General features: G+C 40.2%; 1 protein-coding gene across 3 annotated transcripts in view; it reads right to left on the reverse strand.

Moving 5' to 3' along the window:
- The window catches only part of CDC7 (cell division cycle 7), a 32,377-nt gene extending 18,655 nt beyond the window's left edge, over positions 1-13,722 (reverse strand). For 2 of the 3 annotated variants that reach the window (XM_028087677.1, XM_028087675.1), the window contains exons 1-2: positions 13,636-13,722; positions 12,719-12,913 (exon numbers count right to left, since the gene is read on the reverse strand). In XM_028087677.1, coding sequence (XP_027943478.1) covers positions 12,719-12,833 — 115 coding nt within the window. In that variant the 5' untranslated portion in view covers positions 12,834-12,913; positions 13,636-13,722. The remainder of the gene's footprint in view (positions 1-12,718; positions 12,914-13,635) is intronic. The other variant, XM_028087676.1, reaches the window with a different exon arrangement.
- Between the last annotated feature and the right edge of the window lie 4,913 nt (positions 13,723-18,635).

Consider the following 18,635-nt stretch of genomic DNA (forward strand, 5'->3'; position numbering starts at 1 on the left):
TATATTGGAGCCAATTATAGCAGAGAACTTCCCTAATTTGGAGAAGGAAACAGGCATCAAAATCCAGGAGGCACAGAGAAAACCCCTCAAAATCAATAAAAATAGGTCAACACCCCAACATTTAATAGTAAAACTTACGAGTCTCAGAGACAAAGAGAAAATCCTGAAAGCAGCTCGGGAGAGGAGACCTGTAACCTACAATGGTAGAAACATTAGATTGGCAACAGACCTATCCACAGAGACCTGGCAGGCCAGAAAGGACTGGCATGATATATTCAGAGCACTAAATGAGAAAAATATGCAGCCAAGAATACTCTATCCACCTAGGCTGTCACTGAAAATAGGAGAGGGGCACCTGGGTGGTTCAGTCGTTAAGCGTCTGCCTTCGGCTCAGGTCATGATCCCAGGGTCCTGGGATCAAGCCCCACATCGGGCTCCCTGCTAGGCGGGAGGCCTGCTTCTCCTCCCTCTCCCACTCCCCCTTGCTGTGTTCCCTCTCTCAGTCTCTCTCTTTGTAAAAGAAATAAATAAAATCTTAAAAAAAAAAAAGAAAATAGGAGAGATAAAAAGCTTCCAGGACAAACAAAAACTAAAGGAATTTGCAAACATGAAACCAGCCCTACAAGAAATATTGAAAGGGGTCCTCTAAGCAAAGAGAGAGCCTAAATGTAACACAGCCCAGAAAGGAACACAGACAATATACAGTAACAGTCACCTTACAGGCAATACAATGGCACTAAATTCATATCTTTCAATAGTAAACCCTGGTGGTGCCTGAGTGGCTCAGTCGGTTAAGCCGCTGCCTTCGGCTCGGATCATGGTCCCAGGGTCCTGGGATCGAGCCCCGCATCAGGCTCCCTGCTTGGCAGAGAGTCTGCTTCTCCCCTGCCTGCCATCCCCCCTGCTTGTGCTTGCTCCCTCCCTCTCTCTCTAATAAATAAATAAAAATCGTTAAAAAAAAAAGTAAAACCTGAATGTAAATGGACTAAATGCCCCAATCAAAAGACACAGGCTATCAGACTGGATAAAAAAACAAGACCCATCGATATGCTGTCTACAAGAGACTCATTTTAGACCCCAAAACACCCCCGGATTGAAACTGAGGGGGTGGAAAACCATTTACCATGCTGATGAACACCAAAAGAAAGCTGAGGTGGCAATCCTTATATCAGACAAATTAGATTTTAAACTAAAGACTATAATAAGAGATGAGGAAGGACACTATATCATACTTAAAGGGTCTATCCAACAAGAAGATCTAACAATTGTAAATATCTATGCCCCTAACATGGGAGCAACCAATTATATAAGCCAATTAATAACAAAAGCAAAGAAACACATCGACAACAATACAATAATAGTGGGGGACTTTAACACTGAAATGGACAGATCATCTAAGCAAAAGATCAACAAGGAAATAAAGACTTTAAATGACACACTGGACCAAATGGACTTCACAGATATATTCAGAACATTCCATCCCAAAGCAACAGAATACACATTCTTCTCTAGTGCCCATGGAACATTCTCCAGAATTGATCACATCCTAGGTCACAAATCAGGTCTCAACCGGTACCAAAAGACTGGGATCATTCCCTGCATATTTTCAGACCACAATGCTTTGAAACTAGAACTCAATCACAAGAGGAAAGTCGGAAAGAACTCAAATACACGGAGGCTAAAGAGCATCCTACTAAAGAATGAATGGGTCAACCAGGAAATTAAAGAATTAAAAAAATTCATGGAAACCAATGAAAATGAAAACACAACTGTTCAAAATCTTTGGGATGCAGCAAAGGCAGTCCTAAGGGGAAAGTATATAGCAATAAAAGCCTTTCTCAAGGAACAAGAAAGGTCTCAAATACACAACCTAACCCTCCACCTAAAGGAGCTGGAGAAAGAAAAGCAAATAAAGCCTAAACCCAGCAGGAGAACAGGAATAATAAAGATCAGAGCAGAAATCAAAAAAACAGAAACCAAAAGAACAGAACAGATCAACCAAACTAGGAGCTGGTTCTCTGAAAGAATTAACAAGATTGATAAACCCATGGCCAGACTTATCAAAAAGAAAAATGACCCAAATCAACAAAATCATGAATGAAAGAGAGATCACAACCAACACCAAAGAAATACAAACAATTATAAGAACATATTATGAGCAACTATATGCCAGTAAATTAGATAATGTGGAAGAAATAGATGCATTCCTAGAGATGTATAAACTACCAAAATTGAACCAGGAAGAAATAGAAAACCTGAACAGACCTATAACCACTAAGGAAATTGAAGCAGTCATCAGAAATCTCCCAACAAGAGCCCAGGGCCAGATGGCTTCCCAGGGGAATTCTACCAAACATTTAAAGAAGAACTAATACCTATTCTTCTGAAACTGTTCCAAAAAAATAGAAATGGAAGGAAAACTTCCAAACTCGTTTTATGAGGCCACCATTACCTCGATCCCCAAAACAAAGACCCCATCAAAAAGAATTACAGACCAGTATCCTTGATGAACATCAATGCAAAAATTCTCACCAAAATACTAGCCAGTAGGATCCAAGAGTACATTAAAAGGATTATTCACCATGACTAAGTGGGATTTATGCCTGGGCTGCAAGGTTGGTTCAACATCTGCAAATCAATCAATGTGATACATTAATAAAAGAAAGAACAAGAACATATGATCCTCTTAATAGATGCAGAAAAAGCATTTCACAACGTACAGCATCCTTTCTTGATCAAAACTCCTCAGAGTATAGGTTTAGAGGGTACATACCTCAATATCATAAAAGCCATCTATGAAAAACCCACAGCGAGGAAAAACTGAGAGCTTTCCCCCTAAGGTCAGGAACTCGGCAGGGATGTCCACTATCACCAGTGCTATTCAACATAGTATTAGAAGTCCTAGCCACAGCAATGAGACAACAAAAAGAAATAAAAGGCATCCGAATCAGCAAAGAAGAAGTCAAACTCTATTTGCAGATGATATGATACTTTATGTGGAAAACCCAAACCCCTCCACCCCAAAACTGCTAGAACTCATACAGGAATTCAGTAAAGTGGCAGGATATAAAATCAATGCACAGAAAGCAGTGGCATTCCTATACACCAACAAGACAGAAGAGAGAGAAATTAAGGAGTCTATCCCATTTATAATTACACCCAAAAGCATAAGATACCTAGGAATAAATCTTTTTTATTTAATAGAATTTTTTTTGAAAGATTTTATTTTATTTATTTGAGAGAGAGAATGAGATAGAGAGAGAGAGAGCATGAGAGGGGGGAGGGTCAGAGGGAGAAGCAGACTCCCTGCTGAGCAGGGAGCCCGATGCGGGACTCGATCCCGGGACTCCAGGATCATGACCTGAGCCGAAGCCAGTCGCTTAACCAACTGAGCCACCCAGGTGCCCTACCTACGAATAAATCTAACCAAAGGGGCAAAGAATCTGTACTCAGAAAACTATAAAATACTCATGAAAGAAACTGAGGAAGACACGAAGAAATGGAAAAACGTTCCATGCTCATGGATTGGAAGAACAAATACTGTGAAGATGTCAATGGCTACCTAGAGCAATCTACACATTCAATGCAATCCCTATCAAAATACCATCCACTTTTTTCAAAGAAATGGAACAAATAATCCTAAAATTTGTATGGAACCAGAAAAGAACCCAAATAGCCAGAGGAATGTTGAAAAAGAAAAGCAAAGCTGGTGGCATCATAATGCCAGACTTCAAGCTCTATTACAAAGCTGTAATCATCAAGACAGTATGGTACTGGCACAAAAACACATAGATCAATGGAACGGAATAGAGAGCCCAGAAATGGACCCTCAACTCTATGGTCAACTCATCTTTGACAAAGCAGGAAAGAATGTCCAATGGAAAAAAGTCTCTTCAACAAATGGTGTTGGGAAAATTGGACAGCCACATGCAGAAGAATGAAACTGGACCATTTCCTTACACCACACACGAAAATAGACTCCAAATGGTTGAAAGACCTCAATGTGAGACAGGAGTCCATCAAAATCCTAAAGGAGAACACAGGCAGCAACCTCTTCGATCTCAGCCACAGCAACTTCTTCCTAGAAACATTGCCAAAGGCAAGGGAAGCAAGGGCAAAAATGAACTTACAGGGACTTCATCAAGATAAAAAGCTTTTGCACAGCCAAAGAAACAGTCCACAAAACCAAAAGACAACTGACAGAATGGGAGAAGATACTTGCAAATGACCTATCAGATAAAGGGCTAATATCCAAAATCTATAAAGAACTTATCAAACTCGACACCCAAAGAACAAATGATCCAACCAAGAAATGGGCAGAAGACACGAACAGATATTTTTCCAAAGATGACATCCAAATGGCCAACAGACACATGAAAAAGTGCTCAACATCACTCAGCATCAGGGAAATCCAAATCAAAACCTCAAATGAGCTACCACCTCACACCAGTCAGAATGGCTAAAATTAATAAGTCAGTAAACAACAGATGTTGGCGGGGATGCGGAGAAAGGGGAACCCTCCTACACTGTTGGTGGGAATGCAAGCTGGGGCAGCCACTCTGGAAAACAGTATGGAGGGTCCTCAAAAAGTTGAAAATAGAGCTACCATACGATCCAGCAATTGCACTACTGGGTATTCACCACAAAGATACAAATGTAGGGATCCAAAGGGGTACGTGCACTCCAATGTTGATAACAGCAATGTCCACAATAGCCAAACTATGGAAAGAGCCAAGATGTCCATTGACAGATGAATGGATAAAGATGTGGTATATATATATACAACGGAATATTATGCAGCCATCAAAAGGAACGAGATCTTGCCATTTGCAATGACGTGGATGGAACTGGAGGGTATTATGCTGAGTGAAATAAGTCAATCAGAGAAATACATGTATCATATGACCTCAATGATATGAGGAATTCTTAATCTCAGGAAACAAACTGAGAGTTGCTGGAGTGGTGGGGGGTGGGAGGGATGGGGTGGCTGGGTGATAGACAATGGGGAGGGTATGTGCTATGGTGAGCGCTATGAATTGCGTTAAGACTGTTGAATCACAGACCTGTACCTCTGAAACAAATAATACATTATATGTTAAAAAAAAAAGAAGAAGATAGTAGGAAGGGAAAAATGAAGGGAGGGAAATCGGAGGGGGAAACAAACCATATGAGACTAGGACTCTGAGAAACAAACTGAGGGTTCTAGAGGGGAGGGGGGTGGGGGGATGGGTTAGCCTGGTGATGGGTATTAAAGAGGGCACGTATTGAATGGAGCACTGGGTGTTATATGCAAACAATGAATCATGGAACACTACATCAAAAAAACTAATGATGTGGGGCGCCTGGGTGGCTCAGTTGTTAGGCGTCTGCCTTTGGCTCAGGCCAGGGTCCCAGGGTCCTGGGATCGAGTCCCACTTCGGGCTCCCTGCTTGGCAGCAAGCCTGCTTCTCCCTCTCCCACTCCCCCTTGCTTGTGTTCCCTCTTTCACTGTGTCTCTCTCTGTCAAATAAATAAATATAATCTTTAAAAAAAAATAACGATGTAATGTATGGTGATTAACATAATAAAAAGTCATTGGATTTTATTACAGTATCTAAGCCAACCATCAGCTACTTTTTCAGTTATAATAATAATATGAATAGTGTATATAATGGTTTAAGCTATTTTCAAATCGTTTTCACATGTATTATCTTTTCAGATCTTCACAATAGCACTGAGATATTGGCAGAACAGGTATTATCCTGATTTTCACTTGATCTTAGCCAAAAGGCCGAGAAGCGATTATCCTGATTTTCAGATAAGAAACCCTACTCAGGGAAGTGAAATCATTTGTCCATTTAACAAACACTGTATTTTTTAAAAATGCTTAGCGATGGGTAGTTAAAAAAAATTTAACAATTTGGTGCAGCCCCTGTTCTCTAGGAACTCAGTCTAGTGGGAAAGACAGATTTTAAAAGCTCACTCTGAATATAAGACAGTAATTATAATAATACAGGAATGCATATATTACTAGATAGAAGGAGGGGGAGGGGCATGAACACATCTGAAGGTACCAGGAAGCTTCAGGTGACAGTTAAGCTGTGTTCTGATGCACTCACCAAGTAGAAAAAGTGGATGAGGTATTTTAGGAAGAAGGAATTATGTATGTAAAGACATGGAAAAGGAAAAAGACGTGGATTATTTTGGGGGGGAGAGGTGGGTGAGGGAAGTAATGAAATTCAATGTGGCTGAAGAAGGGAAGGACAGAGAATACAAGTGAAAGCCATGGAAATTTTTAAGCAGGATGATAAGTAGAAGACGAATTTGAGGGGAAGGAAGAACAACATTAAGAGCTTTCAGAGACTAGGGGCGCCTGGGTGGCTCAGTCAGTTAAGTGGCTGCCTTTGGCTTAGGTCATGATCCTAGGGTCCTGGGATCAAGTCCTGCATGGGACTCCCTGCTCAGTGGGAAGCTGCTTCTCCCTCTCCCTCTGACCTCCCCCCATGCTCTAGTGTGTGTGTGTGGGGGGGGGTGCGCACACACATTCTCTCTCTCAAATGAATAAAAAAAAAAAGAGCTGGAACTATGTAACAGGCCAAGAAGATCTAGTCCAATATTCTTTCCACTCTATCAATCAATATAAAGATTACTTTCCCATCTACTTCATAGGTGAAGTGGAGAAGCTTTATGGGTTTCAATACAAGAGGCAAGACTATAACCGTAATTATGCGTACCAGTATTAGAGACGGGAGGCCTAAATTAAAATCCTGGCTCCAATATTTAAGAGGCAGTATGACCTTCCTTGAGCACACAGCTTATCACCTTGAGCCTTAGTCTCCCCATCTACAGAAAAGGGGTAATAACTGTACCCATGCCACTGAGATACTGTGAGGATTAAATGAAATAATATACATAAGAGAAACTTTTAACAACAATGCCTGGCACATAGTAAATATTAAATAAAAGTGATAATTCTTATTGTAATTATTGTTATTAACATTTATCACTTCTGCTTTTATTATTCCCTCTACTTGAAATCTTTTTCCCATATAATTTCATGTGGCTGGCTCAATGTTCAGTCTTCTCTGACACCCTATTTAAAAGCATTCCTCTCATTACTCAAATTACCCTGCTTATTGTCTTTAGAGTACTTACTCACTATAAAATCATCCTGTTTGTTTGTTTGCTGTCTGCCTCCTCCCACTAGAATATAAGCTCCATCAGTACATTTCCCTATTTATATAATTTACCATAGTACATTCAGCTCCTAGTTAGAAATGCCTGGCATATTTGTTCAATGAGTGAATGATTACTATCATTATGGGGCATTCAGAGATAGCTGTGGGGAAAAAAAAAATCAAAGTTTAAGAAGCTACAAAAGAGTGAAGCCAAAGACAGTAGCAGCTACCTCACTATCAGTTACCACACTACTTCACTCTAAAAACCAAAACCAAGGCCTGGGGGGGTAAAGTCAGCTTTCTAGCAGTCATAGTTGCCACAGTCAATTACAATCTTTCCTAATGAGTGTCAGTTCCAACCAGCTTCAAATTCCAGTGTTATAGAAAAGGTACCATGAAAGGTACTAAAATGGTATGTTCAATTTTATATTACATTTCCTTGATTCTGAAAAACAATTTTTAAAACTCTGAAATTGGGATGCAACCTACAATTACTGTCAGCCAGCATCAACAAACTTACAGAACAGGTATCAGTACCTTAAAGAAAATCCAAGAAATCATAAAGGAGCATTCACATTTAACCCTTAAGTGCAGATGGTTGTAGGGAGCAATGGTAAAGGTGGTGAAGGAGAAATCAGACATAGGCCAACTCCACATAATTGGGCTTTTAGGAGTCCATTAACAATGGCTTTAAAAAAATAAACTCTTCAAAGAAATGCTGCATCACTAATGTAGAGAGAACAATATTGTGAGGGGGGAAAAATAGGATGTCAGTGAGTCTAAGTACTAAAATTGATTCAGAAGAGAAAGAGGTGAAATGTTTGTTTTCCTTTTTAATTATGTACCAGAGACATACAATTATTTGTCTAATTAGATCTCAAAGAACTCTTTCAAAAAGTTTAAATTAAAAATTCTAGGTGATAAGAAAGCATTGTGTCATAGTATAACTGGCAGCATTTCTGAGCAGTATATAAAATGGTGTATCTAACAATGATATTTATATATGATGAAATATGTTAAGAAGCCTGTTTGTAGTCTTTTTATTACTAAATATATTAAAGTGTTTGTGTGCATCTTTTGTTGTATGTGTATATATGATTAATAACACCAAAAGCTTTGTAGTAGTATGACACAGGGTTGTGCTGTCTACTAGTTTCATGCTACTATTTAAATTTAAGCTAAAGTTTAAAAAAATTAAAAATTTTCCCAGTCACACTAGCCACAGGTGACAATAGAGACATCTCCATTATCACAGAAGGTACTACTGGAGTGCTGATATAGAAGAGAGCCTAGATTCAACTCTTTATCACTAAACCACATTAATGTCCAGTTTCTTAACCTGCAAATCAAAGGGGTCAGATTAGACAAACTTTACTTCCAAGTCTGAGCTCCATATTTTGGAACTTCCCTCTGTAGTAGCATGAGCTGGCAGTTAGTAGTAGAGATGCTGGTTAACTATTAGAAATCACCAGAGAAAAATACATGTAATAAGGAACTACTGTAATGCACAAACCATGTGAATGACTATGTAAGCTCAATGTGCTTCCATACCATTCACTAACTTGCTATGTACTTACCGGTCTTTACAAAACTCAAAATATGCTTAGTTTCCGGTCACTACACAACAACTCTGACATTTTTAAACAACAGTAAAACTTTCTGACAACCAAACTAAATGCAAAATCCTCAAATCTAAAGTGGAGATGAGAGTAAACAGCAGAGTGTTAATGTTAAACAATGGAAACTACTACTAAAGGCAGAGATGAATGAATATATACTTTGAGGATGAGGGCAAGACTGTGAAAAGTCTACAAGCCAAAAAATTAAATGCCTATATTTTAAACATAAAGGTCTAGGCTTCTGTTTTGAAATTTTAAGTAAAATTTTTTTTCCTGCTACATAATATATCCAAGTGGTTTTATTTATTTTTTTCCAAACATATCCAAGTGGTTTTAATAAAGCCACTATACTCACTGTTTTCATCATTGCTGGCCTATATAATCTATTTGTAACATAGCCAGAGTGATCCTGTGAAAGCTAAGTCACCATGTCACTATTTTGCTCAAACTCACTAATAGTTTCATAACTCGCTTCGTATAAAAGCCAAGGAACTACCTCCCCTCCTCACACCTCTCTGCCATCACTCCCATCACCCTCCAGCTTCCAGTCACAAGGACCTCCTTGCTACTCCTAAATGCTAGGCACCTCCCATCTCAGGGCCTTCTCCCTTGCTGTTTCCTCTGCCAGGGAATGCTCTCCCCCAGATTTCTACATAGCTCACTCCTTTACCACCTTCAAGTCTTAGTTCAACTGTTACCACACTGAGGTCTTCTCTGACCAATTACACTTATTAAAATCATAATCTCCTCCTCCAACGCTTCCTATCTCCACTTCCCTTCTATATTTTCTTCACAGTACTAAACCACTTTTGAATATTTCTTTATTGTCTATCTTTCCCCTAGACTGAGGGCATTGATTTTTGTCTATTTTATGCACTGATTTATCCCAGCACCTAGAGAAGTAACTGCACATAATAAACATTTAATATTCATCATATAAATGAAATGTTTTCAATTACTTACCAAGGAGTAAAACTGACACTCTAGGAATATATGTGATGCTTATTCTGGAGCTTCATGTACTGCCTGACTTACATCTCTTAAACTAGGAAGATCATATAATTTAACCCAAACTGAGGCAGTCTTGAGAGTGAAAAGGGGTGCTAATAATAAGGACAGTGTGACAACAGGCATAAACTGGATCTGTCCCAGGCAAATCATATGGCACGTATAACCTATTTTAGTAGTATCAACTAAGAGCACCCACATAACACACCAAATGCATGCCTTATGGTATAGTTCAACAATACAGAGGAAAATAAACATTTGATACAATATTATGCCCAGTACTTTGTTCATTGGAGCATTTTTCTTAATAGGTAAAAATGGAAAACGATCTAAAGTTTCAATAAAAAAGGTAATTAAATTATAGCATACTACGCAATGAAACATTAGGCAGTCAATTTAAATCAAGCTGTAGATTTAATTACATAAGAAATGTTCAAGTTACATATTGCTAAGTAAAAAAAATAAAGATTAGAAGTAAGTTTGTTACATTCCTAATTTATTCTTTTCTTAAATGTACCTCTGTATGCACAGGAAGAATAAGGGCTGTAACAAAATGTCAACAGTGGTAGTATTTATATAGTGGGATACTATTTCCTTATTTTGGCTTTCTATACTTTGTAAATTTTCTTCAATAAGCATGTATAATTTTTTATCAAAAAAAAAGCTATAAAAAACTGACAAATATCCCAAAACAAAAGATCATGCTATTCATCCATTACACTAAGTATTTTACTTTATATCCTTGCATTAAGCCATTCACTGGGGGTGCATGGGTGGCTCAGGGACACCTGGGCATCTGTCTTCAGCTCAGGTCATGATCTTAGGGTCCTAGAATGGAGCCCCAAGTCCGGCTCCCCGCTCAGCGAGGAGTCAGCTTCTCCCTCTGCCCCTCCCCTGCTTGTGCTCTCTCTCTCTCAAATGAATAAATAAAATCTTTAAAAGAAAATAAACCATTCATTCAAGTATTTTCAAGCACCTACTATGTGCTAGACACTATTAGGTTCCGGGAATACAAAGATACATAAAAAGTTCCCAGCATTCAAAAGTTATTCCATCAAGGGAAAGTAAATCATATTAGATCATGAGACAGTTATGGGCCTGGATCTCATCAGCTTTACTCCTGACTGAAGTTGTTTTTGATATAACCTTAGCTTTTACTAAGAGTCATTAGAAAAAAGGTATGACTAAAATTTCAGCATGTTTTATGAATTATCAAAGGTATTGCTTGGGGCGCCTGGGTGGCTCAGTTGGTTAAGTGTCTGCCTTCGGCTCAGATCATGATCCCAGGGTCCTGGGATCAAGCCCCGCATCGGGCTCCCTGCTGAGCAGGAAGCCTGCTTCTCCCTCTCCCACTCCCCCTGCTTGTGTTCCCTCTCTCACTGTGTCTCTCTCTGTCAAATAAATAAATAAAATCTTAAAAAAAAAAAGTACTGCTTATAAGGTTCAATGTTCTGATATGTAAAAGCCATAAAACTTTAGAAATTTAGAATAAAATTCATCTTTTATTTCTCAGATTTTCAGAAGAATATTAGAAAAGTAGCTTTCACTTGAACATAATACTAGAACCAAGTCAGATTCATCTGTTCATATACTCTGCCTGAAGCACAACATACACCAGGAGCTGTATGAGATACTGCCTTCAAGGAGCTTACAGGATAACTGGAAAGACAAAATACACGGAGTGCTAAAAAATACAAAAACGATAATACAATGACTGTTATTGTATTATATGTCCAATGACATAGGGGAAAGCTGAATTGCGAAGAACAGGAAAAATGGAAGAGGGACAGCATCCATGAAACTGGATGAAGTGGCATTTTAAGATTGTTCCAGTAGCAGTGTCCCAGATGAACTGGAGGATGGAAAAGAAGTGAAAGCAGGCAGTTTAGATAAGAAACTTCATTGCAGTTCAGGAGCAAAGTGTAAGGGAACAAATTACTGTGGTAGAAGTGGGAATGGAAAGAAGCAATGCCATACATATATTAAAAAGAAGATAAAGCTGGGTAACCGGATATGGGGAGCAAATACAAATCACAAGTGAAGACATCTTTAAAGTTTTAAGCACAGGTAACTGGAATAATAGTGGCTTTCATCACCAAAAATAGGGACATCAGAAAGGGTACTCATTTTGAAACCAAAGAAGAGTTTACTTTCAGTCAAAAAGCAAAAGCAAGTGATGTCATTCTTCTAGGGTGTTGTTAAAGTCTATTTTGTAGTGAATAAGTTTATCATGGATAGGAGGTCAAATTAGTATCTTTTGGACAAGCACTAAATATGTTTAAAACAAAGATGGAAAAGATTTAGCTACCTTTTAGGAAAAAGAAAAATGGTCAACTGGGACTCCCCTATTTAACAAGTATTTATCAAAGGTCTATTATGTCCCAGGCACTGCTGGAGCAGGAATGAAGGTGCACATTTTAGTGTACAAGATCAAGTACTGTTCGTTCCCCTCCTTCTCACTTCAGGGTCTGGATTAGGGTCAAACACCACTTCATAAGGTACACGGAGAAACAGTGCTTTACTATTGGTAAACCATTTATTTTTGTCAGTGAATTCTGCTTTTCAATACTTTAACTGAAAATCCCTCCAATGTTGACTTCTAAATCCAAGTTTAATGCAATATGGTGACTAGAGATAAGAACACAGGCCTAGGAGAAAAGAAATTCTAGTTTGAGTTATCAACAAACTGTGTTCTTGGATAACCACCTTAGCAACTTCATCTGTAAAATGACATCGATGGTCTGTAATCCATTGCTATCCATCCCACTGGATAGCAATCCAATCCTAAATCTAGATCTTAGGATGCTTTACTGATTTGTAAAATGCTCCCATATAAACATACAACTCACTTTACCATTCAGGAAGTTCCCTTTAAAAAAAAATAATCGAAATCACAGAATTGTTGCCTGCACATCCTTGGAATTAAACACATACCTGGTAGTTTAAAATTCTGCTCGTGTTTTTTTAACGAGCCATCCGCCTGAACCTGGTCACGCTGGGGAGAAAAAGCCATTGGTTCATCCATCTGAATCCCCAAAGATGCCTCCATCACCAAACAACTGGGATGCAAAATGCCAGCTAAGGGGTCATGTCCACAGGGGGAACAAAGCAGCTGTGAAAATTAGAATACTGGAGAAGATGAGAAGTTTAAATCACTTACTGAACCAAGCACTAAAAAATGCCACTCTCCCCCAAGGGGCAAACATTTAAGAATGCACCATATGTCTAAAATCCCCAAAGGTGGGAAACCTGTGGGCCATTTCTAAGGATTCCATTTGCTTCACTTTCACCTTCCAGAAACACAAGCAGGGGGAACGAAGGCAAAATGTCCTAGTCAGGGGAGCATCCTCGGCGGCCGGCGGCAAAGGAAAGGGTGTTCGTGGGAACCGGGGTGGCAGCCCGCCCGGCACCAGCCAGCTGGAGAATGGGGGAGTAGGGACAGGTTGGGGTAGGCCTTGTGAGGAGAGCGGTTTGACCTGAGGGAGAGGACTGAAGGAGGAAATGGTGTGACTACTCAAAGGGAGCGCCAGGAGGCTTGTCCGATGCCCCGTGCAAGCTGATGGAGAACTGATCCGATACAGGCCACGAACGCCGGGCAAAGAGAAAATGGAATGAATGGGATCCTTCTAGGAGCACAGGCCGCGAGCTCAGCCGGGAAGGACCTTCCTCCCTCAGACCCGAGAGCGAACGGGATGCTTAGTGCGCAGGCGCAGGACTTTCCCGCCGTGGGTCAGCGGGATCCGAAGGGGGTGAGGGAGTTACTGCGCTGCGACAAGACCGAAGTCACGATCCAGAATTCGTTTCTAATCCCTCAAAATCCCGCGCCATGGAACAAACCGTCGGAAACTCACAGTTTAAGGGAATACGACTTCTGTGGCTCCCCAGACGCCTGGGTCGCCGCCTCCAAGAGCTCCCCACCTAGCGAGTCTGCCAAACGCGCCTGCGCAACACTTCCCGCCTCGCCGCTTCAGGTTGCTCATGCGCACTGTAGAGCCCTCGGAGTCGCGCAATCGGCTACTGGGCGCTTGCGCAAGAGGGTTGGGTTTCTTCCCCTAGGCGGTGGTTGGCTAAAAGAGCGGTTACAGAAATAAAGCCCGGGAATAATTCTTTGCTTAAAAAAAATAGTGAGCCGTAAGGTTAAGGATCCAGCACTATTTTCAGTAAAGATAATTCAGATACAGAAAGGTCTCAGGTTCTAGAAGTTCTAGCACATCCTGACATACCGTGGCCACACAAGACACTGGGCACACTGTGGATAAAAGATGGTCAGTTTCCTGACCCCTGCTTTTCACTTCTTTTTGTTGAGCGCCCTACTAAATTAGAACAAACAAAAAATGCAACTGCCGGTTGTTTATGATTTTATTGCAGAAATGAGCCCAGCGACATTCAAACATTCGTTCATTCCTACTGAGCCCATGGCTGTAAGGCAGGTTTCTGGAGGCTGGGGTTACACCCGGGAACACCGCAGAAAAACATCAACCCTGTATGAAGCAAAATTCCAGTAAGGAGACGACAACAAAGAAACGAACAAATGAACAAATTTCTTCCAGATATTGATTAGCTCTTTGAAGGAAATCAAGTGGAAGGATGTGTAAGTGACTAGAAAAGAAGCACCATGGTGGGAGCCGATAGGGAAAGAGACTATCAGGCAAGGGATAGAGCAAGTGCAGGGGTAGAAATGAACTTGGTATGTTGGGGGAGGTGGTAAGAGGGGGTGTAAATTCACAGAAAATCAACATCTGACAAAGCTACTCTATGACCATGATAAATCAAGACAAAAATAAAAGTTATTTTTGTAATTATACCTGTAACCATATCTAACTGTAGGCAAAACAGAAACATTGCCTGAGGCACGAAAATAAGCAAACATTTTCCTATCCTGGCTAATATGAGTGACTGCCGCTGCTTTACCGATTACAGGTTTAGCCTCAGCCCAGTAGATAATACTCAGTCCTTCTAGATAATACTTATTAAAATTTCCAATTATAAAATTACTCCTGCCTCCTACATTTTCCAATCCAGAGCAAAGTCCCTCTTCCTTGAACCCTCCTGTAAATCACCTAACAAGTCCAAATTTCTAACACCCTCTTACTAAGATGCCCAAGGTTCTCCATGGTGTGTGTTCTCACCTACTAAGACAATAAACCCAGCTTGTTCAACTACAGTTTTATTCCCAGTGGTTTTTGGTTGATGGGCATTGACAATAATCAAGTCTGAGAGGCCTATTAGATATCCAAATGGTAACGTCAAGTAAACAGATGGATATATTGGTCTGAGTCTAGGCTGGAGACATAAAATTGGCAGTTATGAGTTTATACATGAAACCTAAAACCTTGGGACTACTTGAGATTACCTAGGCAGACTACAGACAGAGAACTGAGCTGTGAGAACCTCCAACATTTCAAAGTTGGGCAGAGGAAGAAGAGCTAACAAGAGACTAAGAAGGAACGACCTGTGAGGTGAGAAGTTGATGTCATAGAAGTCAAGAGAAGGAAGTTTTCCAATTGAAAGGAAGTGGTCAACTATAGCAAATGCTGCATAGAAGTCATGTAGTGAGTATACAGAAATGACCAATGGATTTGGCAACATAGCAATCATTAGAGTCTCTGGCGAGAATAGTTTCAGGGTGTGAGGCAGAAAGACTGAAGTGTACTAAAGAACAGAAGATGAACAAGTGTGGACAAGTCTTAAAGTTTTGTTTCTTTGGTTGGTTTCTTGGAGTTTTTTTGGTGGGGTGCGGTGGGGGGTTGAAGATTGGAGAAATAGGATGGTGGCTAGAGTGGGTTCAACAGAGCAAGGGGAGTTTTTTATTAATGTTGTTGACAGATAAATGCTTATATAATGATGGAAATGGTGTAGTAGGGAGAGAAATTGTTGATGTTGGAGAAAAAGGGAATAGCTACAGGAATGAAATCATAGAGGAGAATGAAGGAATGGATCCCAAACATAAGTGGGCCTTCGAAAAGAACCTAGATGGGGGGGGGGGGAAGAACCTAGATTCCCATACTTTTAACAGGAGGGAAAAAACAGAAGATGAATTCAGGTGCAGATGGTTTGTGTATGGGTGGGAAGATAAAGTAGTTCCTACCAGATCACATGCATTTTCTTAATAAAATGAGATGAGGTCTTCAGCTGAGAGTGAGGCAAAGCGGGGGTAAGAGGGTGGAGGGGTGAGAAGACCAGAGATATATTCTGAGAGTGAGAAGGTGAACTGTGGAAAGACTGTGATATTGCCAGCTGAATTGAGCGCGTATTTTCAATTTAAAGTGAGTCCAGGGGCGCCAGGGTGGCTCAGTCGTTGAGTGTGTGCCTTCGGCTCAGGTCATGATCCCAGGGTCCTGGGATAGGGCTCCCTGCTCCACGGGAAGCCTGCTTCTCCCTCTCCCACTCCCCCTGCTTGTGTTCCCTCTCTCACTCTCTCTCTGTCAAATAAATAAATAAAATCTTAAAAAAAAATAAAGTGAGTCCAGATGGAATAGTGGTATGAATTTCTCAATTAACCTTCAGTCAAGAGAAGGAAGACATGGAAAAGAATGGTTGGACTTAACTGAGGATGAATATCACACAGAGGGGCAAATGAGGGTGTTTATAAGGAAGTGATTGTAATAATGCATCATGGAATCTTTGGGAGGCAAGAAGGAAAGGTTATAGGAATGTGATAGATCCTGATATATAGATTGACAGATCAATACATAGATAAAAAGTCCTGGGAACTATGGATTGGAACTCTCTGTAATCTAAGAATTGGTATAATTGAAGTATAAGGTTGAGCTAAAAGGATAGAGCTAGTAGATGGTGCACAGGATGGTGAAAATTGGGATTTCAGAGATAACAAGCATTCGAGAGGGTAGTTTACTTTGCTGGAGAAAAAGATCTGTTTTGGTGCGAAAAGATTGTATTATCCTGAGTCCAAAACCCATGCTCAGGCCAGGAAGATATCAGTTATTTTGCCTAATGCACTTTCTCCCCAAGCAGTAAGTAATATCCCCTCCTCTGGGTTCCATTAGTATTTTATGCATGCTGCCATTTCAGCACACAGACATAGGAAAGACATGAAGAATCTGAGCCCTACCACAGACCTACGGAATCAGAATCTTCAGTAAAACAGGCTCCCCAGGTTATTTGTATGATCTCTAAAGCCTCAGAAGCACTGTTCTAGAACACCGGCTCTCAACCTTGCCTGCACATTCGAATCACTTGAGAAGCTGTTAAAATTCTGAAGCCCAGACTATACCTCAGATCAATTACATCAGAATTTCTGGAGTTGGGATCCAAACATCAGATTCCTTTAAAGCTCCCCCATTTGACTCCAATGTGCAACAGGGTAAAAAACACTAATTTAGATTTGGTCACATTAATCTCTAAAGCTTGTTATCATAATCTTTGCCAAAGTTATTTCCCCTCATTTATTTTTTATTTTTTAAAGATTTTATTTATTTATTTGAGAGAGAGAGAGCATGAGCTGGGGGAGAGGCAGATGGAGAGGGAGAGGCAGACTCCCCCCGCCACCCCAGCAAGGAGTCTGATGCAGGGCTTGATCCCAGGACCCCTGGGATCATAACCTGAGCCGAAGTTAGTCTCTTAACCGACTGAGCCACACAGGCACCCCTATTTCCCTTCATTTAATCATAGAATTACCTCTGTAGTTTTTAACCTCTCTTTTCTATCTTTTACACTAAGTGCGCAGTAACTACTTATTTGAATGACTGTATCTTGTGTCTCAAATTGTTTATAAGCTTTATACTACCTGTGTAGCCTGCATGGATTACTCAATATCTGAGTGAGAGACAGTCACTATTTCAAAAATGTAAAATGGACAAAATCCTTGCTTGGTTTTGCTGGAGGGATTGAGTTAGATAAAGTAAAATAAGACATGTTAAAATGCTTAGCCTAGTAAGCCTGACTATGTTAGCTCATTTCATTTATATTGGGTATTTTTTCCTCTTTCCCTATGTCCTATCCCCAGTGCTGTCCACAAAGTAGAGACACAATAAATGACTATGGAATTAATGAACAATTAGAGTTTAGATTTTATTATTATTATTATTTTTACTTTTTTTAAAGAGGGAGAGAGGCAGAGAGTGGGGGAGGAGGGGCAGAGGCAGAGGGAGAGAGGGGACTCTTAAGCAGACTCCACATCCACCCAACTCTGAGATCATGGCTTGAGCCAAAATCAAGAGTCAGACACAACCACCTGAGCCACCCAGGCGCCCCTAGAATTTAGGTTTTAAATGGCTGGTTGCTTTTTTATCTCCAGGAACAAATAGAAGATGAGTTGATTTAATGGTTGTTGAATTTTAATTATAAAATTCAGTTTAATAATACAAATGGGCATATAATTGACATTTAATTATTAAATAGAAGTTTAATAATTGTTGACTTGTGTGTTGAATTAAGAGTTGTTACTTAGGGATGTTGATAACTCTGTAACACAAAGTTTTCTTTAGGGTCAGACCAGAGCTTTCACTATTTTTCCGTTAACAGCATGTTTATTCGGCCTCCACAGAGAGTGTGTGTGTGTGTGTGTGTGTGTGTGTGTGTGTGTGTGTGTGTGTGTGTTGTGGTGTGTGTGTCTCGTTTTTATCTTTTATTTATTTTCTTTTATATCTATGCATCCTCTAAAGTTAGTGAAGGTTCCATTTCTCCAGATATCCCAGCTCAGGATCTGTCCCTTTCCTTTTTTTTTTTTTTTTAATTGTATTTATTTAATCATGAGAGACAGAGAGAGGGGGAGAGAGAGAGAGAAAGAGAGGCAGAGGGAGAAGCAGGCTCCCAAGGAGCAGGGAGCCCGATGCGGGACTCGATCCCAGGACTCTGGGATCATGACCTGAGCCGAAGGCAGACGCTTAAC

Source organism: Eumetopias jubatus, unplaced genomic scaffold, assembly GCF_037043125.1.
Source record: "Eumetopias jubatus isolate StellerSeaLion01/CBP00866 unplaced genomic scaffold, mEumJub1_p1.0 scaffold_4, whole genome shotgun sequence".
NCBI classification, from domain to species: domain Eukaryota; kingdom Metazoa; phylum Chordata; class Mammalia; order Carnivora; family Otariidae; genus Eumetopias; species Eumetopias jubatus.